Source organism: Microdochium trichocladiopsis, assembly GCF_020744255.1.
Source record: "Microdochium trichocladiopsis strain MPI-CAGE-CH-0230 chromosome Unknown B0I36scaffold_6, whole genome shotgun sequence".
In the NCBI taxonomy this organism is placed as follows: Eukaryota; Fungi; Ascomycota; class Sordariomycetes; order Xylariales; family Microdochiaceae; genus Microdochium; species Microdochium trichocladiopsis.
In genome coordinates this window covers 597,604-618,015 of record NW_025763549.1, presented here as the reverse complement: position 1 = coordinate 618,015, position 20,412 = coordinate 597,604, and the positions used below count along the sequence as shown (strand labels likewise).

General features: G+C 58.1%; 9 protein-coding genes across 9 annotated transcripts; 6 read left to right on the top strand and 3 right to left on the bottom strand.

Annotated features, from left to right (window-relative positions):
- The first annotated feature begins 16 nt into the window (after positions 1 to 16).
- On the top strand, positions 17 to 1,423 carry B0I36DRAFT_422797 (uncharacterized protein). The gene is made up of 3 exons (XM_046162221.1): positions 17 to 605; positions 669 to 1,024; positions 1,089 to 1,423. The coding sequence occupies exons 1-3, from the start codon at positions 182 to 184 to the stop codon at positions 1,242 to 1,244; spliced, it is 936 nt and encodes a 311-aa protein (XP_046011257.1). The 5' UTR covers positions 17 to 181; the 3' UTR covers positions 1,245 to 1,423.
- Positions 1,424 to 2,081: 658 nt separating this feature from the next.
- On the top strand, positions 2,082 to 4,655 carry B0I36DRAFT_245932 (glycoside hydrolase superfamily; the record flags this gene model as incomplete). Its single annotated transcript, XM_046150195.1, has 1 exon — positions 2,082 to 4,655. One exon carries the CDS (start codon positions 2,082 to 2,084, stop codon positions 4,653 to 4,655), a length of 2,574 nt encoding a protein of 857 aa, XP_046011256.1.
- Positions 4,656 to 4,911: 256 nt separating this feature from the next.
- Positions 4,912 to 6,195, bottom strand: B0I36DRAFT_244964 (glycosyl hydrolase; the record flags this gene model as incomplete). The annotated part of the gene is made up of 3 exons (XM_046150107.1): positions 4,912 to 5,508; positions 5,584 to 5,619; positions 5,701 to 6,195. The coding sequence occupies 3 exons, from the start codon at positions 6,193 to 6,195 to the stop codon at positions 4,912 to 4,914; spliced, it is 1,128 nt and encodes a 375-aa protein (XP_046011255.1).
- Positions 6,196 to 6,609: 414 nt separating this feature from the next.
- On the bottom strand, positions 6,610 to 8,137 carry B0I36DRAFT_324791 (uncharacterized protein). Its single transcript, XM_046154160.1, has one exon. The coding sequence runs from the start codon at positions 8,038 to 8,040 to the stop codon at positions 6,925 to 6,927; it is 1,116 nt and encodes a 371-aa protein (XP_046011254.1). The 5' UTR covers positions 8,041 to 8,137; the 3' UTR covers positions 6,610 to 6,924.
- A 636-nt stretch (positions 8,138 to 8,773) lies between these two features.
- Positions 8,774 to 10,930, top strand: B0I36DRAFT_245240 (ferric-chelate reductase; the record flags this gene model as incomplete). The annotated part of the gene is made up of 3 exons (XM_046150143.1): positions 8,774 to 10,132; positions 10,196 to 10,657; positions 10,694 to 10,930. 3 exons carry the CDS (start codon positions 8,774 to 8,776, stop codon positions 10,928 to 10,930), a joined length of 2,058 nt encoding a protein of 685 aa, XP_046011253.1.
- Positions 10,931 to 11,482: 552 nt separating this feature from the next.
- Positions 11,483 to 12,990, top strand: B0I36DRAFT_324787 (uncharacterized protein). Its single transcript, XM_046154159.1, has 2 exons — positions 11,483 to 12,913; positions 12,969 to 12,990. Exon 1 carries the CDS (start codon positions 11,733 to 11,735, stop codon positions 12,738 to 12,740), a length of 1,008 nt encoding a protein of 335 aa, XP_046011252.1. The 5' UTR covers positions 11,483 to 11,732; the 3' UTR covers positions 12,741 to 12,913; positions 12,969 to 12,990.
- A 406-nt stretch (positions 12,991 to 13,396) lies between these two features.
- B0I36DRAFT_290247 (general substrate transporter) lies at positions 13,397 to 15,848 on the top strand. The gene is made up of 6 exons (XM_046151699.1): positions 13,397 to 13,670; positions 13,737 to 14,011; positions 14,106 to 14,655; positions 14,720 to 14,807; positions 14,869 to 15,067; positions 15,126 to 15,848. The coding sequence occupies exons 1-6, from the start codon at positions 13,587 to 13,589 to the stop codon at positions 15,562 to 15,564; spliced, it is 1,635 nt and encodes a 544-aa protein (XP_046011251.1). The 5' UTR covers positions 13,397 to 13,586; the 3' UTR covers positions 15,565 to 15,848.
- A 419-nt stretch (positions 15,849 to 16,267) lies between these two features.
- B0I36DRAFT_374642 (uncharacterized protein) lies at positions 16,268 to 17,288 on the top strand (the record flags this gene model as incomplete). The annotated part of the gene is made up of 2 exons (XM_046160297.1): positions 16,268 to 16,638; positions 16,685 to 17,288. The coding sequence occupies 2 exons, from the start codon at positions 16,268 to 16,270 to the stop codon at positions 17,286 to 17,288; spliced, it is 975 nt and encodes a 324-aa protein (XP_046011250.1).
- Positions 17,012 to 20,349, bottom strand: B0I36DRAFT_410598 (uncharacterized protein). The gene is made up of 2 exons (XM_046161915.1): positions 18,155 to 20,349; positions 17,012 to 18,083 (listed from the first exon to the last, which is right to left on the bottom strand). Exons 1-2 carry the CDS (start codon positions 20,338 to 20,340, stop codon positions 17,480 to 17,482), a joined length of 2,790 nt encoding a protein of 929 aa, XP_046011249.1. The 5' UTR covers positions 20,341 to 20,349; the 3' UTR covers positions 17,012 to 17,479.
- Between the last annotated feature and the right edge of the window lie 63 nt (positions 20,350 to 20,412).

Below are 20,412 nucleotides of genomic sequence, written 5' to 3'. Positions count from 1 at the left end.
ACTCCGCCCGGCACTGGCGTCACTGATCTGGCTGATCGATTATGATCTCCCACCACTCGCTGAGCAACTCTATGGCTCGTCTCTGGCTGCTCAAATCACTGCTTGGTGCATAGAAAAAGTGAACGCAACACCAAGCCATCGGCCATTCCGCTGCTCCGCAAGTGAGCGAACCAATACAGACATGCACCACCAGATGCAACAATCACCAGACCTCCTGGCCAACGTCCAGGGCAAAACGGCTCTCATCACAGGGTCGGCCAGGGGCATCGGTGCCGCCACGGCCGCCCTCCTCAACAAGCACGGCGCCAACGTCGTCATCACCGACCTTCCGTTTCTGCGCGAGTCCGCCGAGGAGCTTATCACAACCCTCGCCCACCCGGACAAGGCCATCTTCGTCCCCGGCAGCATCACCGACTGGGCCCAGCTGCGCAATGTCTTCAAGCAGGGCGTCGCCAAGTTCGGCGGGATAGACATCGTCGTCGCCAACGCGGGCATCATGGAGAGCAACACTGTACTAGACGTCGAGGTCGACGAGCACGGCGACCCGCTCGAGTCGTCAGAGGCGGTCAAAGTCTTGGACGTGAACCTCAAGGGCACCTTGAACAGTGAGTCCTGCGAGATTGGCTGGCGAGACAAGCGGTAATGTTAATCACAAGTGGGAATCATAGCACTTCGGCTTGGCCTTCACTACCTCGCCCAAAACCAGCCTTCGTCGCCTGGCGGCGACAAGGGCTCAATAGTCCTCGTCTCCTCGACGTCAGGCTACTTTGGTACCACCGGCAACGTGGCATACATAGCCTCAAAACACGGCACTGTCGGCCTCGTGCGGGCGTCCCAGGCGAAAGCCGCATCCCTAGGCATCCGTGTCAACTCGATTGCCCCGAGCTACACGCCAACGTACATCACCGCGGGGTTTGGCGACAGCATCAAGGAGGCCGGTCTCGAGGCGAACACCCCCGAGATGGTGGGCTCCGCCATCATGTATGCAGCGGTTGACCCGGCAAGGAGAGGGACATGCTGTCTGGTAAGCCATTGTTCATCAGTACCAGGGCCGACCGACTCTATGCTGATTGTTTATGCTATGCTAGGTTGCTGGCAGGTTCCTGCGGGAGCTCGAGTATACGCAAAAGTCGGTCGTGAACGAGTGGCTAGGACAGGACCTGGCGGAGGCAATGGCCAAATTTGGACAGTTTCTCGCAGAGACTGGAGGATACAAGCTGCCGCCAAGTACAAAGATTGTGTGAAGCCCGGGCACAGGGCAATCTCGGAAAGTTCAGTGTCTACTGTTTTAACGCCTTGGCACTAATTGCAGCAAGCTTCTGTCGAAAACCACCGGTTTGTTGTGGTACGGCGGTCCGCTGGAAGCTGGTATTAGGACCAGACATGTTGCATAAGCCACCAAAATTATTCATGCAATTTGCACAAGTACTAGTCGGATGGCTCCGAATCAGCTCGGATGCCCGCGCCCCATCTTCGGTCACCTCGGAAGCTTGATGCGGGGAATATAGACCGGGGTGGTCAAGGGTTGAAAATTAGACTGGGCTCGAGCGCTCGCCAAGGCCCCCGGGCAAAATTACCCCATGGGCCCCCTCGTCGCTGGACTTGTAGATCCAAAGGCTGATTCCTGCTTGACGGTTGCACCTTCGGAAACGAGCCGACGGAGGAGGCAGGCCGGAGCAGGGCATGTCGCCCCGTGCTCCTAGTTAGCTGACGATCACGATCGTGAGAGCTGCGGCCCCTCGGGTCGTGAGATGCACGTCCGGAGCCGAACACGGTGGAGTAACGCTTGCGCCAATGTCATGGAGTCTGCATGACCGTGAACAGCTGGCTTGTCTCCCGTCGGATGTGGGGTTTACATGGTCACGACTCCGGACAAGCTTGATGGGCTTATTCCACGGCTAGAAACCACTATTTTACACACGCACAATGTCGCACAGCCGATGGACGACATTGCGGGCAAACAAACACCTGGGAACATGCAGCACCGAGGTGATCTAGAAATCAGCTCACGAAACAGCTTACAAATCGCCGTCGCCCTCAACACGTTGCCAAGCTCCGTACCTCCCATCCACAATCCCACAATGAATGGGATAATTGACCCACCGGCAGGACGACCACCGCCAGTCGACATCGACGCCCTCCTCGCCCAGCTCACCCTCCCTGAGAAGATCTCTCTCCTCGCCGGCGCAGACTGGTGGACCACAACGCCAATTCCGCGCCTCTCCATCCCCTCGCTCAAATTCTCCGATGGCCCCAACGGCGCGCGGGGCGCGCAATTCCACGCGGGCACAAAGGCAGCATGTTTCCCAGCCGCAGTCTCCCTCGCCGCAACGTTCTGCGGGAACACCGCGTTCCGCGTGGGCGTCGCCCTGTCCAGGGAAGCCAAGACCAAAGGTGCGAGCGTGCTGCTCGCGCCGACAGTGTGCATGCACCGCGATCCGCGCGGCGGGCGTAACTTTGAGGCTTTCAGCGAGGACCCGTTCCTCGCGGGGACGCTGGCATACTGGTACATCTTGGGTCTCCAGTGGAGCGGGCGGGTCGGCGCGAGCTTGAAGCACTTTGCGCTCAACGAGGAGGACACATTTCGATATACCATGGACGTGCGAGTCGACGAGCGCACGCTGAGGGAGCTGTATCTCCGGCCGTTTGAGATTGCCGTGAAAGAGGCCCGGCCATGGTGCGTGATGACGAGCTATAACCTCGTCGGAGGGATGCATGCGGACGAGCATAAAGGGCTGCTGGAGGACGTGTTGAGAAAGGAGTGGGGATTTAAAGGCGTCGTGCTGAGTGATTGGGGCGGCACGAACAGCACGGCCGCTTCACTTGCCGCGGGCATGGATTTGGAGATGCCAGGGCCGAGTCTGCAGAGGAAGGTTGCCGATGTGATCAAGGCGCTGGAGACGGCCGAGGCTGGGCTGACAGAAGAAATGATCAACACGAGTGCTAAGAGGGTACTGGAGATGGTTCACCGCGCGGGCAAGTTTGCCGACCCTACGATACCAGATGAGCGAGCCCACGATTTGCCAGAGACCAGGGAGTTGATACGGCAGGTCAGCGCCGACGGGATGGTTCTCCTCCGGAACGAGCACAACATACTACCGCTCAGCACGAAAAATCCAGGCATCAAGTCGGTCGCCCTGATCGGCATGGCCAAAGAATATCTCGGTCACGGCGGCGGCTCCGCCAAGGTCAACAGCCACCGCAGGATCACTCCCTTTGACGCCATCACCGAGCTTCTCGCCGACGCCGACGTCAAAATCAGCTACGTCGAGGGGGCGCGCATCATCCGCAACCTGCCCGTGCTATCTCACTCGATCGTCGACGAGGCGGGCAACCCGGGCCTCACGGTCCGCGTCAGCCTGCCCACGCGCGCAGAGGACGACCCGCTGATATACACATCCCCTTCGGCAACCTTTGTGTCTCGCGAGCACCGTACTGCCACCCGCGTGGTGCTCACGGGCACTTTCACGCCGGCGGTCACGGGCAGGCACTACATCAGCTTCACGACCGTGGGCAACAGCACGGTCAAGATCGACGGCAGGGTCGTGTTCCAGGCCCGCGGCGCGGCGCCGGACGTCATGGCGTACATGCTCAGCACCGCCGAGGACGAGGTCGCGCGGCACGACTTTGTCGCGGGCCGGCGGTACGCCATCGAGATCGAGGCGCTGCCTGCGCTGGGCGCGGGCGTGTCCGTCTTCGCGCAGGGCGTGATCGGCGTCACCCTGGGCTTCATGGAGCAGGAGGAGCGCGATGTCGTGCTGTTGCCTGACGCCGAGGCCGCGGCGGAGCAGGCGGACGTCAGTATTGTCTTTGTCGGACACACCCCCACGTGGGAGACGGAGGGGTGCGACCGGCCGTCGATGAACTTGCCCAAGGACGGGTCATTGGACCGGTTGATTGGCAGTGTTGCTGTTGCGGCCAGGAGGACACGCGGGGAAGAAAAGAAGGTGATTGTGGTCAACTCGACGGGGTCGCCCATCGCGATGCCCTGGATTGACGACGTCGATGCAGTGCTGCAGACGTGGTTCCCGGGCCAAGAGGCTGGATATGCCATTGCAGACGTGCTCTTCGGCCGGGTCTCGCCGGGCGGGAAACTACCCATCACATTCCCCAGGAGCATCGAGGTGGCTCCGACATATGGCAATTTCCCCGGGGATCTGGACAAGAGGATCGTCAACTACGAGGAGGGCGTCTTTATGGGATACCGGCACTACATTGACCATCCGGACGATGTGCTCTACCCCTTTGGCTACGGTCTTTCCTACACGACTTTCGAGATTGCCGACATTCGCCTCGTAGACACAAACACTACTAGGGGTGATGCGTCCTCTACCATTCGGGTCACAGCCAGAGTCACGAATACTGGCAGAATGTCCGGCGCAGAGGTCGTCCAGGTCTATGTCGGGGCTGTCAACCCTTCACTAAGCAGGCCGAAGAAGGAGCTCGCTGGGTTCTCCAAGGCCAGACTGGCGCCTGGTGAGTCTATGGAGGTGCGAGTCTGGTTTCGTGCGCGGGCACTGTCGTACTGGAATGTGGCGAAGCACAAGTGGTCGGTGGATGCGGGCGAGTATGTGCTGTTTGTGGGGAACTCGTCTGTCAGCGTTTTGGAGACACTGGCATTCACTGTTGGGCAGAGCTTCGATATAGAAGTGTAAAAAGGAATACATAGATTGAGTTGCTGAGCCAAGAGCACCAATATACCCATGGACAAGACATGAACGAGGCGGGGCTTTGTTTGGGCCTGCAGGGGGAGATGATCAGCTTGAGTACAATAGGTGGCGATGCTTAGTTAGCAGTCTTCTCTTTTATAATAGCGAGAGCTTGTCCGGAGTCGCAGGACTTTTGGCTACTGTTGTTGTTGTCCGTCAAAGCGTCTTAAAACACGCCAGCTTTCAAGAGTCAAAGTAAACACTACCACAAACCCCTCCTTCTTGCGCGGCATCCTCCTCCTCCACCGTTACCTCCGCCGGTCCCACTGGGCTCCTCGATTTCCTCGCCAGGCGGCACCGGGGGACTAAGTCTCGGACTCCCATCCTCCGTGTCCCACAGCACCTGCTGCACAAACGTCTGCCGGTACGCATTGCACCGGCCGCTCGCGTTCCGATTTGCATGGTACGCGATCCAGTCCTGCGTGCCATCAGGGCTCTTGAAGAACCCATTATGCCCGGGGCCAAAGATCCCCCGGCCCACGTCGGTCACCAACAAGGGCTCGGGAAGCTTCTCCCAGGACTCCGGGAGCAAAGGGTCCGCGTCCTCCGCGACGAGCCGCAGCGTGCCGAGCTTGTAGTCGGGCGTGTTGCAGTCGTTGGCCGAGTAGACGAGATAGGTGTCGCCCGTCACGGGGGAGCGGATGCCCTGCGGGCCCTCGAGGACGGCGGACGAGTTGTTCTCCCATGGGTATTGCGGGTAGGCGATCAGCGTGGCTGGGCTGACTGTTGTAGGGCTCAGGAGCTTGGATATCCACAGGGAGGCGCCGTTGGGCGAGGCGGTGCCATTGACGGAGGAGAACTTATCAGGGGGTTCTTGTCAGTGTTTTGTCGATATGCTTGATGGTTATGAGTGAAAAGAAAAGGGATTTCATACGATGAAATAGTCTTGGCCGTTGATGTTGTATATCGTCTGCATGGGGTTTTCTCAGGCGTCAGCATCATGCTTATCAAAAGAATTGGGTATCACCGTGCCAGAAGGACATGCACTCACACCGTCCAGCATGCCGCCCTGGTAATTCTCTGGCCGGATCATCCCCAAGAACTCCCACTGCGCATTGGTCTCCCCGACCAGCGGGTTCGCATTGGCACCGCTTGGGCCCCCGAGGACCCACTGCGTCAGTGTCGGCAGCATGACCGCCCAGTCTGGATCGTCAATGCTCGTGGTGAAGTAGATGTACCACCGGTCCTGCACGAAATGCAGCTCCGGCGCCCACCAGTTCCTCGCGCGTCGCGGGTTAGACCTATCTGAGTAGATGGCCACGGGTGTTGCAGTCTTTAGACCCTCAATGGTCGAAGCTGCTGTGAGCTGGACGTCGTTCCATGATGTCGCGGTCAGGTAGTACTGCCCGTTATGGTAGGTCATGTGCGGGTCACTGCCGTTGATCTGGCGGATAGGGTTCGTAAAGGCATGAACCACAGCGGCGGTGAGGAGCGGTACCAAGAGAATAGACAGGTAGTGCCTGACAGGATTTTGAGAGAGTCTCATGGTTGACACTTTGCAAAGACACGATGTGGCACGAGGAGGGTCACAGTGGTTTTTCGCTTTGTGGAAACGATGGTCAGATGCAATGCTTCTTTATACAAGGCACGGACGGCCGCAGTGACCCCCAATGACGGGACTTCCAGCGGCTAAATATGGCTCTATTTAGCCAGTCTTGAATGATCTGCGTTCCCCGCGTTGAAATCTTGCACCATGGTGAAGGCACATCTAGATGCTCGCAAATGCCGGATGCAACCCTACACGACCGCTCCGATTGGAGCGCTTTCCAGTCAACTCCACAAACAAGATGCGGGGGATCTGCGCCGTGTTGCTGCACGTAACCCTCAAGAACATGTACACCCCGGAAGATAGCTTATAAGCAAAATCTTGCAAAACTGACTGAGCAAGACGGCCGGCTTGGAGCGAGCTTGACCTCGTTCTGCCACACTGTCTTCAATAATATTCCCTTTCACGGACGAAAACCTTGGCTACGACTATAATCTAAGAATCATCGAGAATGAGGAAGATTCGCTAACGCTAACGCTCCAATGGTTCAACAATGACACGGGAATCCCAAAAGTGAAGCCAGCCGTATATGCACAGCTATGCCTAAGACAAGGCTTCGTGATGATGCAAAATGCAGAACACCATGATCTCAAGGTCTATGGATGTCCTCCTACGTCGGAAGGAGACTTGCCAAGTCCTCAGCTGTCCGTGCTAGGGCCCGCTGCCTTCTCATCCGAGGCATCTCCTTATGAAAGCTTCATACACGGAAAACGTCGTGGTAGCTATACCGGCAAGAAGCGATCCGAGTTGGCCCCTTTCCGCCAGAGGCTTTCCCAGATCTGTGAGCAGCGTGGCATTGGTCATGGTCACGCCCGTATAGATCCCGGACACTGCGACAATGGTCATGCCAGGGCCGACGAACAGCGCGAAGCCCCACGCCCGTGCTGGCTGCACTATCGTGTTCGAGCTCGTGTTGGGGGAGAGCAACGCCATGGCCGCGATGGCGCAGGAATAGGCTCCCCATGCGAGAGTGCTGCATGACACGAGGAGGAGTAAGGGGAACAAGCAGTTAAGGGTAAAGTAGAAAGGCCAGACGAATTCGAGGATAGCGAGAATGCAGCTCTCGCCGAAGCCGTCGGCGCCCAGATTGATGTAATGGACGGACAAAACGATCAAGACGTATCCGATGACGCCAACGACAAGCCGCATGAGCCACATGTTCGGCTCCCACTTCACGACCGTGGTCCCTCCTGGAGACTGTCTTGTCGAGGTTGTCGTTCTGCACTGCTGGTCCCAGATGTGGTACCACACAAAAGCGACCGCGACGAAGAGGCAGCAGACGGCCAAGGGGCCGGTGAGTGCGACGATACGTTGGCCGTACTCCACAAGCTCAGGCGACATGTCGCCGAGTGATGGGAGCGGACTGGTATCGCCGTCGCTGTCATCTCTGTCCAGTTGTGGAAGTCCAGACTGCCAGATCTTGAAGTGTGGGTACCGCAGGCAAAGGAGGGCTTTTGCGCGGCCTTGCAATCCCAGAATGCCGACGGTCTGAATCAGCAAGTCCGTCGCCGCAAAGATGACGTAAAACAGTAGAGCCATCAAGTCTGCTGTGATTCTTGGCTGCCGTACCTTCGAACGTCCTTGAACTGTGATTGGCCAGAACAAAGAGGTCAGAGTGAAGGAGGCGAGAAGGAGAAACCAGGCTAACAAGGTGCCTGGACCGTAGTAGTCGGATGCTCCGTTGTAGAGGTCGGGGAAGTAGGGAAACGTTGTGCCGACGCCCTGTCGTTCGCGGCCTGTCATATCGAACCACTCGGGAGGCACATAGTCGCAGATGGACGCCATCGGTCTTGACTGCGACTGATAGATGTTTCTGTCTCGCGTCGCTTCGCCCGATGATAGCTAGCTACCTTGGGAGGACGGAAAACACTGACACGAGCGCGAGAGACGGAGAGAAAGACGGCCACCACTCAGCCGCACGGGGTGGGGGTGGCTGTGCCATACATCTGCCTTGGACAGCACTAATGACGCATCAGTAGGACAGGTATTAGCTTGCATTCTAGCTTGTGTTCTTGACAACAAGAACTGGAGTGCGAACAAAGAAATTCGTGGTTACAAGCGAGCTAGATTGGGGATAGTGTGAAAGCAGCAACCATGCCAAGCCCTTCTCGATTGCCGCCACATCCTACGGAGATAACAGACCCAGGGAAATGAAACCATGTCGCGCACCCTTCCATCCCACAGGTCCACCCTGTTCATTCTTAGAGATTGAAGGCAGAATGGCCGGGGGGTTTAGTTTGTGCCCAGCTTATTGCTGGCGCATCTCAGTGGACCTTTTGGTTTCGCGACGCACCCATTGGCCAGAAACTTGCTCAAAAGCGCTTATGGGGACCTTGCCAAGATCTTGAGGTGTATCAAGAAGATCGATTTCTCCAGCGACGAGCACAATGGCCTGCTGCACATATATCCGCGTCCATGTTTCTCTCGCGGACCGGTCATTCACAATCATGGCCTCCTCTCATGACTCCCACAGCAATCGAGGTTGTCATTTCGTGGCGTCATCACAATGGCCGCCATCATGGAGTCCCTCGAAGGGCGCCATATCCAAAACATGAGCGCAGCCATGCAGCTCGAACCACACTGGGGATATGCAGACCGAGCCCTGCCTTGCACCGGCGACTCGTGCGAGTATCTCGACCTCGTGTATGCAGCCCACGACTACAGTATGCTGTACTGCGGCATCATGTACTCCGTCGTCTTTGGCGTCCTTCTCCTCTGGGCCTCTGGCCGGAGACTCTGGCCCAGGCACCGCAACAGTTCCATCATCACCACCGCCGACGTCGAGAAGACCACCGAGGTGACCCTCCCTACAGCAGCGACCTCCTGGCGAGTGCGGAGTGCCATTACTGCCACCTGCCGGAGACGGTTGCTTCCTGAGGCCACGCGGGCCGTCTTTGGCAGGACAACACGCCTCCAGGTGCTCATCCTCGCCGTCATCGCCGCCTACCTCATTGTCTTCTCCTTCGCAGGCATGTGGTACCGCCAGTGGTTCACGGCGGCCAAGAACAGCGAGCCGGGCACCGTCACGACGCGCACGACGCTCGGCCCGTGGTCGAACCGTGTCGGCGTCCTGGCTTACGCCCTGACACCCTTCTCCATCATGCTGTCGTCGCGCGAGTCGCTGCTGAGCGTGCTGACGGGCCTGCCGTACCAGAGCTTCAACTTCCTGCACCGGTGGCTGGGCTACATCATTGTCGCGCAAGGGGTGTTGCACACGGCCGGCTGGCTCGTTGTCGAGCTCAAGCTGTACCAGCCCCAGCCCTACGTGCCGCTCCAGCTCTTCAAGGAGGTCTACATGTGGTGGGGGTGCATCGCCACGTTTCTGCTCCTGGTGCTCTTCGCGCTGAGCACGCCCTGGGCCGTCCGCCAGACCGGCTACGAGTTCTTCCGCAAGGCGCACTACGTCCTCGCCATGGTCTACATCGGCTCCCTGTACGGCCACTGGGACAAGCTCTCGTGCTTCCTCATCCCCGCCCTGCTGCTCTGGGGCCTCGACCGCCTCGTCCGGCTGGCCCGCACCGCCCTCGTCCATCACCAGTTCGTCTCGGCGTCCTCCTCACTGAGCTTGGGGTTCCGCCCAGCACAGGCCGAGATGACGCTGTTCCCGGACGCCGAGCACGGGGACGTGGTCCGCCTCGACTTCCAATTCTCCCAGGACCCGTGGGCCGTCGGGCAGCATTTCTACTTGTGCTTCCCTGCGTGCAGTATCTGGCAGTCGCACCCGTTCACGCCGCTCAGCCTGCCTCGTCTCGACCAAGCCGGCACCGTCACCCACTCATACATCATCCGCGCAAAGGCCGGTGAGACGAGAAAACTCGCTCAGTTGGCCGCCGCTCAGCAGGAGAATGACAAGAAGGCGGCGCAGCACGAAGAAACCGTGCAGACTCCCGCCTCTGCCTCTACCTCTGCCCCTGCCTCCCCCGTACCCAGCCCGGCAAAGCCCACCAACAACACCACCCCGGTCGTCCTGTCCGGCAGCTATGGAGAGTCCATCACCGCCACGCTGACGCCCGACATCAACGTCCTGTGCATCGCGGGCGGGACGGGCATCACCTATGTCCTGCCCGTGCTGCTCGAGCTGGCCGCCGCCGCAGCCCCCAACAACACCCCGTCTCACGTGGGAGAAAGAAGCAGGAGGATCGAGCTCGTCTGGGCGGTCCGGCGGAGGAAAGATCTGATGTGGGTCGCGCCAGAGCTCGCGCGGCTTCGCGAGGCTGCTGGAGAGACGACGCACGGGATCGCCGTCCACATCTTTGTCACGCGCGAGGGTGAGGGCGAGCCAGATGAGGAAAAGGAGACAGTTCCTGGTGAGGGCGAAGCGTCGTCGAGTGATGTCGCCGACAAGGAGACGGGAGGATGTTCCGGATCGAGTAGCAGCCTAGGGGCAGACTCTTCGCCGGTGGTCGTCGTGCACAAGCTTGGCGGCCAGCAGCAGCAGCAGCAGCAGCAGAAGAAGAACAAGAAGGACGGTCGTCATCCCGACCTGCAGAAGATCGTCGGCGACTTCCGGGCGAACACGATCCGCGGCTCGACTACTGTGTTTGCTAGCGGGCCTGGCGGCATGCTCAGTGATTTGCAGTCAATAGTTGCCGCCTGCAACTCTGGCAGGGACGTCTGGAAGGGAGACCAGCGCGGTGACGTGCGGCTTGTGTGCGATGACCGGATGGAGTGGTGATTAAAGGTGCATACCCTGGTTGATAGTCAGTATAGGAGCTATAGCGGGTCAACGACTGGAAGCCTGCAAGCGGAAATTTTAAGAATAGTCGAGCCCCATCTCTCGGCCACGTTTACAATGAAGAAAGAATCATACACACCCTTTGCAACCAAAAAGAAAACAGCATGCAAAACGTACAACACCGGGGATTCGCTAGTCGTCACGGACCTAACTACTGATCCGGCAGTGTAAAGTCTTGTAAGTAGGGGTTAGTGACATCTATCCCTGGACGAGATAAGGTCCACACAAACGGAAGACACTTTCCCTCCACATGTCTTTGCGCAGTGAGTTGGCAAACCACGCCACTCAACAGGGCGATTTTTGACATGAGCACACCGGGCTGCCTAGTCCGTTATCCAGTCACCAGGGTGCAGGAACTCGTGACAGTAATGATTATCGTTGCAAAAAGGATCGCCTGCGTCCATGGAGCAATAGCTGGACCATGCTGGCCTTGGTGTTCTTCTGCAGCGAGTCCTTGAATCATTTCCTCCACGGTTCGGGCACCCGAGTAACGCGGCCAGTTGTGGAACTTTGTAGTATTGGAAATTATGTGTAAGACGGCCGTGGCGGGTGGGCACGCGGCTGCTCAAGGGCCCAGGGTCAAATGACTCACTAATTTCCTTCTCCGCGATTATGCCGGTGCATCACAAGCTGCTCTCGCCAACACCATATCCAGGGCATTTAATCCAGCAGATTAAGGCTCGTCATGGCTTCCCAAACCGCCATCTGCTACCGAGCGTAAGCTTATGCTGTCAACGTCAAGATGAGGGACCACAACAGCCAAACCCGTCGGTCGTTCCTGGACCTGCCAGCAGAGGTCCGCAACCAAGTCTACGCCCTGGTAGTCCACCGCAAGTACGACGTTGAGAAGCGCTTGGTCCCCGTGCTCTGGCCGGCAGCACCCGAGTCCAACACCCGCCGCGACCGGCTCCGGCGCAAGCGTGAAGACGTACTGCGCAACGGAGCCCCGCGGTGGCGGCACACGATCCAGACGACGCCGCCCGCCCACCTCGCGAGCACGTGCAGGCAGGTGAACCGTGAGTTCACGTCCATGCTCTACGCCTCGCATGTCATCATGGTCAGCCCCTTTGCCCAGCTCTGGCACCGTGACGCGCGCTCCCCGGCGCTGACCGCTGGAGACGGCAACTGGGTGGCCATGTTCCCGCTGGAGTTCCTCGAGAGGACGACGCTCGCGGGGCGGCGGCGGACGACAATCGACTCGTGCCCGCCGGCGTTGCTGCTATGCAGCTCGCTGGTGCTCAAGATCGATGCCCTGGTCTCGCCGGCCGCGCGGGACCGCTGGGTCGCTGCGCTCGACTTCCTAGCACACAACGCGGCCGCGCTGAGGTGCCTCCGGATTGTTTTCCATTACTATGCCGAGATTCAGCAGTGCCTCCCGGCGCGCACGTACCAGAACAACCGTCGCGATTGGAAACGGCGCCGGCCCGTGCTGATTGAGGAGGCGCGCACAATGGACGTGTGGAGTAGGTGGCGGAGTGAGAAAGAGCAGCTCATTATCAAACACCCAGGAACTTTTGCTGGTTGCGTCGTCCTCGATGGAGATGCGGCATTCGTCAGGGTCCTGGGACGTTTCCGATCGCTGAACCGGTTCAAGATTGAGGGAATCTGCAACAAGGCCTTGCGGCCCCTGCTAGAGGAGTGCATTGATCCGGACCTGGTTATTCGCCAGGAGGGTCATACTGGGCACGTCCTAGCGAGCCCTTGGTATGTGGACTATATCAGACGGGAGCCTGGAGGACGATCAAACTAGCAGGCCGGCGTCCTGTTTGCTACTTGGATTGGTCATATGATAAAGGCAGGCCCAAGTCAGCGTGCATGTAGGAAGAAAATAGGTTTTGAAGCATCCGACGCTCGATGGAATGACTTCTTCGTCAATCTCCAGTGACCAAAAAGGTGAACATGCTTTCACTCTTACAAACGAGCCTAAATGGAGAATAAATATATGTACCAAATGGTAAGTGAGCTTGGCCCAACGTACACAAATGCTAAATGTCATGACTATGTACCCACCATTTTACCCACAAGCAACTGGCGTTATCTAAGTGCGATGCTGGCTGGGAAAATGAAAGTGAAGCTAAATCCGCCTATGGAGAATTAGGCGTGGAAATGTGGAAATGTATCTGGGATTAGCGTATAACCCATACAGACAAGGCCTCGTCGACATAGGACACAGCCCGATCACTAAAGGCCTTCTGAAAGCTACTAACGGGACTTGGAAAGGATGGTCAGAACAGGATTAGCCCCGCCACCAGAGTGGCACGCTCCGGGCTGAACTTCTGAAGTGCCATGCCGGAGTTAGCGGCGGCGCACATGAAACTGTCTGTGGTTCGTCAGAGCCCACAGCGTCGCTTGTCCCGCCACTACTGAAGCAGAGCTTGGGGGGAAACCATAGGGGAAAAAAAAGAAGCTTGTCATCCCTGGAGGACCAGGGAGCGGGAGCGCGCACACGCCACAAAGCTGGGGTCCCGGATTCCCCGCAGAGTGTCTCCACGAACTTAAATCCCATGCTTCAGAAATCATAAGCAGCTCGAGCCGTTTGTTGTCTTTGGCTTCACCGTCCCTAGACGATCTATCCCATCAGGCAACAGTCTTCAAGATGGATTCGTCGACACCTCCGCGCTCCAAGCGCACAAGCCCATACAACAAGCTCGTCACCGTGACCGTCGCTTTTGGCTCGCTAGTAAGTCGCCGCCACTTTCACCCTGCCCCCACTACCAGGCATTTTAGATGCTGACTTGACGTTGAGACGTATGGCTATTGTTCTTCCGTGATTGGCAGCACCATTGGCCAGCCCGGCTGGTATGAGTTCTTCAACCTGCCAATGCAGGGTGAGCCCGGCTATGCAACCATCACCACCGAAGCCATTGCCACTGCCAACGGGCTGTACAGCGCTGGTGGAGCGGTTGGCAGCTTGTTCATCATGTGGGCTGCCACAGCTCTGGGCAGAAAAGTTTCGATCCAGATAGGGGCAGCTCTGGCCCTCATCGGCGGCGCACTACAGGGCGGTGCAGCCAACCTGCCGTAAGTCAAGCATTGGGATTCGTCCCACCGCTTCCCTCGCCTTTTAGGGGTCTATCCCCGCGTTGGCCCCTCCAAGTCTCACCAGCTCGAACAGCATGTTCCAGGTCGGTCGGGTCATCTCTGGCCTTGGTATCGGCATCCTCGTCACAGTCTGCCCCATGTACATGAGCGAGTTAGCCCCGCCGAATAAACGTGGCTGGCTTGTCGGCCATCATGCCATCTTTTTGGTCTTCGGGTACATGCTGTCAGGCTGGCTCGGGTATGCCTGTTACTTCGCCACCGCAAGTTCCCCAGCCTTTGCCTGGCGCTTCCCGCTGTGCATGCAGTGCCTCGCTCCGCTCGTGCTTCTCGTCACTTCCATCTGGATCCCTCGGTCGCCGAGGTGGTTGCTGCAAAAGGGCCGGATTGAGGAAGCTTGGGAGGTGATTCAGAACCTGCGACGGTCTCCAGACGACCCGCGCGATCTCGTAGCGCTCGAGGAGATCTATCAGGTGCGTCAGCAGATCGCACTGGATGCGGCCAAGCTCAAGGCAATTGGTTGTGGGCCGTGGACTGCCGTCATCAAGAAGAAGAGCTACCGCAAGAGGATGATCATCGGCTTTCTGACACAGTGGGGAGCCGAGTTTGCTGGACCGCTCGTCATTGTAGGTCTTTTCCTTCTCCATCGTCGAACATATATGACCAGAGAGCTAATATGACATGCTCCAGAACAATTACTCGGTGATCCTGTACACCAATTTGGGCCAGACCGGCTCGATGCCGCTGCTGCTATCCGCTTTGTGGCTCACGACGGCAGGTACGACGATGTTCCCTACGTCATGATTGCAAACCTCCATGACTGACACACGCTCTCTCAGGAGTTATATACAATCCGTTAGGTGCCTGGCTCCATGACAAGGTCAACTCACGGCGCGGCATGTTCCTCGTTGGTCTTTTCGGATGTCTGATCACCACGAGCGGGCTGGCGGGTTGCGTGGCCCAGTATGCCGGCACGGACAACAAGGCCGGCAACGCTGCTGGCGTCTTCTTTGTCTTCCTCTACCTGGCCTTTCAAGGGTAAATCAGACTTGCTCCTGCTCGTTAGTCTTCTCAAGACAACTAACATGATGTATAGCACCGGATGCGACACGACCATGTACATCTACGTCTCCGAAATCTTCCCCACCGAGATCCGACCAATCGGCATGGGCTTCTCGCTCTTTGGCCAGTTCGCCTCTACCATTATCCTCTTACAGACGGCACCGGTCGGGATCGTCAACGTAGGCTGGAAGTACTACCTCGTCATCATCGTATGGTGCATATTCTTCATCCCCATCGTCTACTTCTTCTTCCCCGAGACGGCGAAGTTGTCCCTCGAAGAAATCTCTGCTCGCTTCGGAGATGACGTTGCGGTTCATGTGACCGATATCTCCGAGGCACAGCGGAGGGACCTGGATGACTTCTTGAAGAGCGCGGACGTGGTCCACATCGACGATGCTGCCGCGGCGAAGACTGGAAGCGTGGAGCAGAAAGAGGCAGACTCGTCCGGGTTTGGTAACAGCAGCAGGGTCTAGGAGATTATTGCTCAAGCGGGTATGCTTCATTGGCAGATATCGAGGTGAGGCGAGGGCTATGGACCATCGGTATTTCAGGCACAGGCAGAGATGTACTCCATGTATGATTGCTGTATTCCCCCAAATCGCAAGGTCCTGATCACCGCAAGTGAGCGAACGTTCTAAATTCGCATAATGCGCCTATGACGTTAGAGATTAACCATCTCCCATGTGGACCGCCACAAGCTAGAAGAGCGTGAACGTGCCGAGGTACGAATGGTATTACGGGCTGACCATGAGCAATCTACTTGGCAAAAGACTTTCAACAGGTGCGGCCCTGCTGCTCGACATGTGTCCAGCTACCTACCTCCGCAAACGCAGATCAGCGGGGACCTCCGGCGGTACGTCCGGCGCGTGCGGCGCTGTTGGTCTATCCTTGGCAACACTAGGACGTTGGAGCAGCAGCCACATCTCTTGCCTCCCCAGCAACTACCTCCCTTGAGCGCGGGGTCCCCAGGAAACCACGACTAGCATTATCCAAAAGAGAGTCGTCATTGGCATGGGAGTGGGGAGGTCCCTTCCCTTTGACTTTGGGCCTGAGCCCTCTCCCCCTCGCATGCTCTATCTCACTCTTACTAGAAACTTCCCCGACGCACTGGCGGCCCGTTTGACTCGATAATCGAACCAACCCATGTTTTCCTGCCCATGTTAACACTGAGAAGGCATGGGTTCAACACCAGATGCCACCGCCGTCGCCGCCCCTGGCAAGGCTCAACGCCTCGAACCTGATTTCGACTCTCTGTTGGACCCCCGGCGCGTCTGGAAGGGCAAGCCGGGGTCCAGAGAAGAAGGTCTGGGACGGCTCGCGATCCTCACCCCCGAAGTCGTCGCTGCGGCCGCGTCCTCGTGCATCCGCTCAGGCCGCCGGGTCGCGCTGAACTGGGACCTGACCAAGCTCGACGTGGCCAACTTCAACCGGGCCCCGACGCAGCACCACATCATCTCGCTGCTCGGGGGCCTGGCGTACGACGACGTCTACATCTTCAACCCGCAGCAGTCGTCACAGTGGGACGGCCTGCGGCACTTCTCGGCGTCGTCTCTTCTACGGCGGGACCACGGCCGGCGAGATCCAGGACCGCAGGGACGCCCGGATCGGCCTGCAGCACTGGGCGCGCGAGGGCATATGCGGGCGCGGCGTCCTGCTCGACTATGTCGCGTACGCCGAGCGGCACGGCATCGCGTACAGCACGTTCTCCGAGCACGCCGTGCCGCTGCATGTACTCCTGGACATCGCACGGGAAGAGGGCGTCAGGTTCCGGCGAGGAGACATCCTATTTGTCAGAATAGGCGTCACCAGGGCATGGGATGTGCAGATGTCCCCGGCGGAAAAGCTGGCCTATGCTGAGAGCTCCAATCCACAGCACGCTGGCATCGAGGGGACGGAGGAGATGCTTCGGTGGATCTGGAACGAAGGCTTCGCGGCCGTGGCCGGTGACGCCATCTCCTTTGAGGTGTATCCGCCACAAAAGTCTTATCCCCGAAGGCACGCTCCCGATGTGCCCGGCTTGTTCATGCACGAATACCTGCTCGCTGGCTGGGGTATGCCTGTGGGTGAGCTTTTTGACTTGGAAGAGCTGAGCAGGATATGTGAGGAGGAGAAGCGCTGGGAGTTCTTCGTCACGTCTGCCCCGTTGAATATGCCAGGTGGCGTTAGCAGTCCGCCCAACTGCATCGCGATCTTTTAAGGGAGTTGTACTAGTACGAGACCCGTGCGTAATGTTTCGAAGCCAATGGAATCTTGCGTGGCAATACTTGCTGTATCATAGCTAGCAGAAGGAAATATGGATTTTCAGCATTGGATCCTGGACGCGCGTGAAGTGTTCCTTTTATTGATGTATATTAATTACCGCTATTCGGCGGACGAGCTCCCTCAGACCTAGATGCCGGTGCTTGCCAGTGTCTGCAGGATCTTGATAAACTTGCCAGCCAGACCCCAGCAGCTGAGTTGCGAGAGCATAGCCTGCGCATCCTGGCTCAGAAGCGATACACAACCACTGCCGCTGCCGCGGCAGAGGTTGCTGACCCTGCCCAAGCCTGCAGGGCCGCCGTGCTCGATCCAGCGAGCTATGTCGATAGTGACACGCTCCTCCTCCTCCGTGCCTGCGTCGTGGTGATTCGGGATATCCAGCCGAACGCCAGGGGCCTGATCGGCAGCAGCTGCTGCTGCCTCACCAGTCGGCGGGCCATGCTCAGCAAACGCAATAATGTAGATGTACCCCATGAACACGCGCATGATCTCGCACGGCGCGGAGACCAGGTACTCGTTGGCGGTGGCGACGATCTGGGCCGCGTGCCACACCAGCTTGCGTGCCTTTGGGGCGTCTCTACTAAAGGCAGATCGCAGACGTCGCCGAGCGGACTCGAGATCTGGACCATCCCTGGGATCCTGGGATATGACCTTGCGCACAATGTAGACGACAATGTCCATGATGTCCTCAGCTGCGTACAGATGTGAGTAGTGGCAAAGCAGTCCGGAGATGCTGGGTGATAGCGTTAGCGCCGCGTGGAAGAATTGACATCCATCCTCTGCTCGACGAATCAAAAAACTCACTTGTAGCTGATCAGTTCCGCGGTCGTTCGAGGAGCGTCCATGGACCCAAGCAGATTGTCGAGAGCGCTCAGTAAGGACGACTTGGACTGCTCGTGTGCGTTTAGCAGTGGCTTCAGCCCGAAACGCTCCGGCATGGCAATGATTTCAAGCTGCTTGAGGTCCCACAGCAAGCGCCCGATGACTTGGCAGCACAGTCGCTTAGCCCAGGTTCCGAGGTACTCTGGAACCTTGTTGCCTGCCAGCGTGGCCTTTATGATCGGGAAGAGTGCCGGACCAAATGATTGCCGTGTGGCTCGGGATCTGAGCGCCACCCAGACCTGAGGCGAGGGTGCATCCCACAACGCTTCTGAGCAGGGTAGCAAGAGCGGCAGCTCGCCTAGGTCTACTGCACCTCGACGGCTCGTGAGGGTGCAGAGGCTGCAATCGTACTCGAAAGATGCCCAGGCTGTTCTGCGCTCCTGTTCGCGGCTGATCCAAGCCGACCACTCCGAGTACAAGGTGGAAGGATCAGCTTGGCTCAAGGTGTTTGTGCCCGGGCCACTGTGATTGCCAACGGCCAGGTTCGAACTTAGGAGGCCCATGCCCCTGAGACTGCCTATGAGGTTCCCGCGCGACCGGTCCGCGTTTTGGTAGAGCTGGCGGTTTCCAGAGCCCAGCGAGTAGATCTGGTGGAGACACATGGCGTTTAGATATGAGATGTCCCCATAGTTTGCCGAGGTCGTGGACATGTGCTGTGTAGGTTTAGAATGGCGCAATCGATTCTGGCTGGCTTCTGCTGCGGCGTTTCCACTGTCTGATCGATCTTTTCGTTGACTACCATGCCATGTGATCAGTGGAAGGCATATCTCGCCGAGCGAAGTTGCCAGATCGTGATCCGGTGGGTCGTTGGACAACAGGGCACCAACACACGCCATGGCAGCCAGCAAGACCGTGGGGCAGGTCGTCATTTCCCATGTAGATAGGTGAATTATAGGTTGGATGTTGTGAAATTTCGCGAAGTATAAATCGAGCAGACGTCGCAGTAGAGCAGTAGCCTGAGCCGCCACAGCGTCTTGGTGCTGCTTGGGATCCGGTAAGTACGGTTCCGAAAAGAGGTGAACTAGACCTCGCAGCGCAGCATCCCTGCCGTGGAGATCCGATCGGTAGGTATTCTCAAGGACTTCTCTCAACGGTGGCAGCAGATATCTTTGCGACAACAGATCTTGCGCCTGGTCAAAAGGCCAAGACTGCGTGGGCTGCTGTGGTTCTCTTGCCCTTGACAGCGGACCGTTACGTGCTGTCCTGGTGCTGTATGCCATGCCGACGGATTCTCTGGGAGCGGCCGACTGGTTGGCGTTGCAAAGGTATGCCGGAGGCTGTTGCGTTGGACTTTCTTGCCGATGTGAGTTGAGATACGCGGGATATTCAGACCAAACCGCCACTGGCGAAAGACTTGGGTCGGGGATGATGACCGAATCATCGATATCCATATCCGGCACATCAAAATCCAGCCAGTTGAAGGCGCTGGTGAGGAGGTCTGGCTGCACGAGCGAGCCCAAGGAAGGCATGGCGGAAGCACTACCTAGACCCAGGTAGTCGATATTCTTGGCCGTTGCTCCGGCGAACGGCGTATGTAGTCCCAGGTCTCGTTGGTCGGATAATGCACATGGGTTACCCGCGAACCGCGGCTTGATTGAACTGGGCTGGGATAGAGTGCCCGTGCCAGTCGTTGAGTCTGGCGTGTCTAGTGCTGGCGACCTGGATCCCAACTCCAATGGCGAAGGTGGCATTTCTGGGAATGATGGGCAGCTGGTGAGCTCTTGCCCTAGCTGAATACCATCATCCTCGGCAAGTGGTCTGGAGCCCACGTAGGAGCATTCAGCCCCGGCATGGCAGCAGGACTGGCATGGCCGCCCTCGATCGCACCTGAGCTTCTTGTCCACGCAGTGGAAGCATGACCTCTGGGCGGACTGCTTGGTCGCGATGTGGACCTGATGTGCGCCGCGCAGGTGCCTTAACAGCACATCCTTGCGGGAAAAGGTTCGCCCACACTGGGGGCACGGGGACAGGCTCTTGCGCTGCAAAGGAAGATGGGTCTGCTGATGGCGCCGCAGATGGCTGGGGCGTGAGAATCTGCAACCGCAACGCCCGCAGATGAGCGGCTTCTGTGCTCTGTCGGTGTCGCCTGTCCCATCCGGTGTGGACATGGTTGCGCGGGACGGTGATGTGCAAGAGGCATTGGTCCGAAGGTTTTGGATTGGCACAGGGATCAATCACGT

Excerpts from the sequence above, each read along its gene's own strand:
- B0I36DRAFT_422797 (XM_046162221.1), top strand. The coding sequence starts at position 182 with ATGCACCACCAGATGCAACAATCACCAGACCTCCTGGCCAACGTCCAG. Across the intron at positions 606-668 it reads CCTCAAGGGCACCTTGAACA|CACTTCGGCTTGGCCTTCAC; the intron begins GTGAGTCCTGCG and ends TGGGAATCATAG. Across the intron at positions 1,025-1,088 it reads GGAGAGGGACATGCTGTCTG|GTTGCTGGCAGGTTCCTGCG; the intron begins GTAAGCCATTGT and ends ATGCTATGCTAG.
- B0I36DRAFT_324791 (XM_046154160.1), bottom strand. The coding sequence starts at position 8,040 with ATGGCGTCCATCTGCGACTATGTGCCTCCCGAGTGGTTCGATATGACA.
- B0I36DRAFT_324787 (XM_046154159.1), top strand. The coding sequence starts at position 11,733 with ATGAGGGACCACAACAGCCAAACCCGTCGGTCGTTCCTGGACCTGCCA.
- B0I36DRAFT_290247 (XM_046151699.1), top strand. The coding sequence starts at position 13,587 with ATGGATTCGTCGACACCTCCGCGCTCCAAGCGCACAAGCCCATACAAC. Across the intron at positions 13,671-13,736 it reads CCGTCGCTTTTGGCTCGCTA|ACGTATGGCTATTGTTCTTC; the intron begins GTAAGTCGCCGC and ends CTTGACGTTGAG. Across the intron at positions 14,808-14,868 it reads TTTGTGGCTCACGACGGCAG|GAGTTATATACAATCCGTTA; the intron begins GTACGACGATGT and ends ACGCTCTCTCAG.
- B0I36DRAFT_410598 (XM_046161915.1), bottom strand. The coding sequence starts at position 20,340 with ATGTCCACACCGGATGGGACAGGCGACACCGACAGAGCACAGAAGCCG. Across the intron at positions 18,084-18,154 it reads GCGGAACTGATCAGCTACAA|CATCTCCGGACTGCTTTGCC; the intron begins GTGAGTTTTTTG and ends GCTATCACCCAG.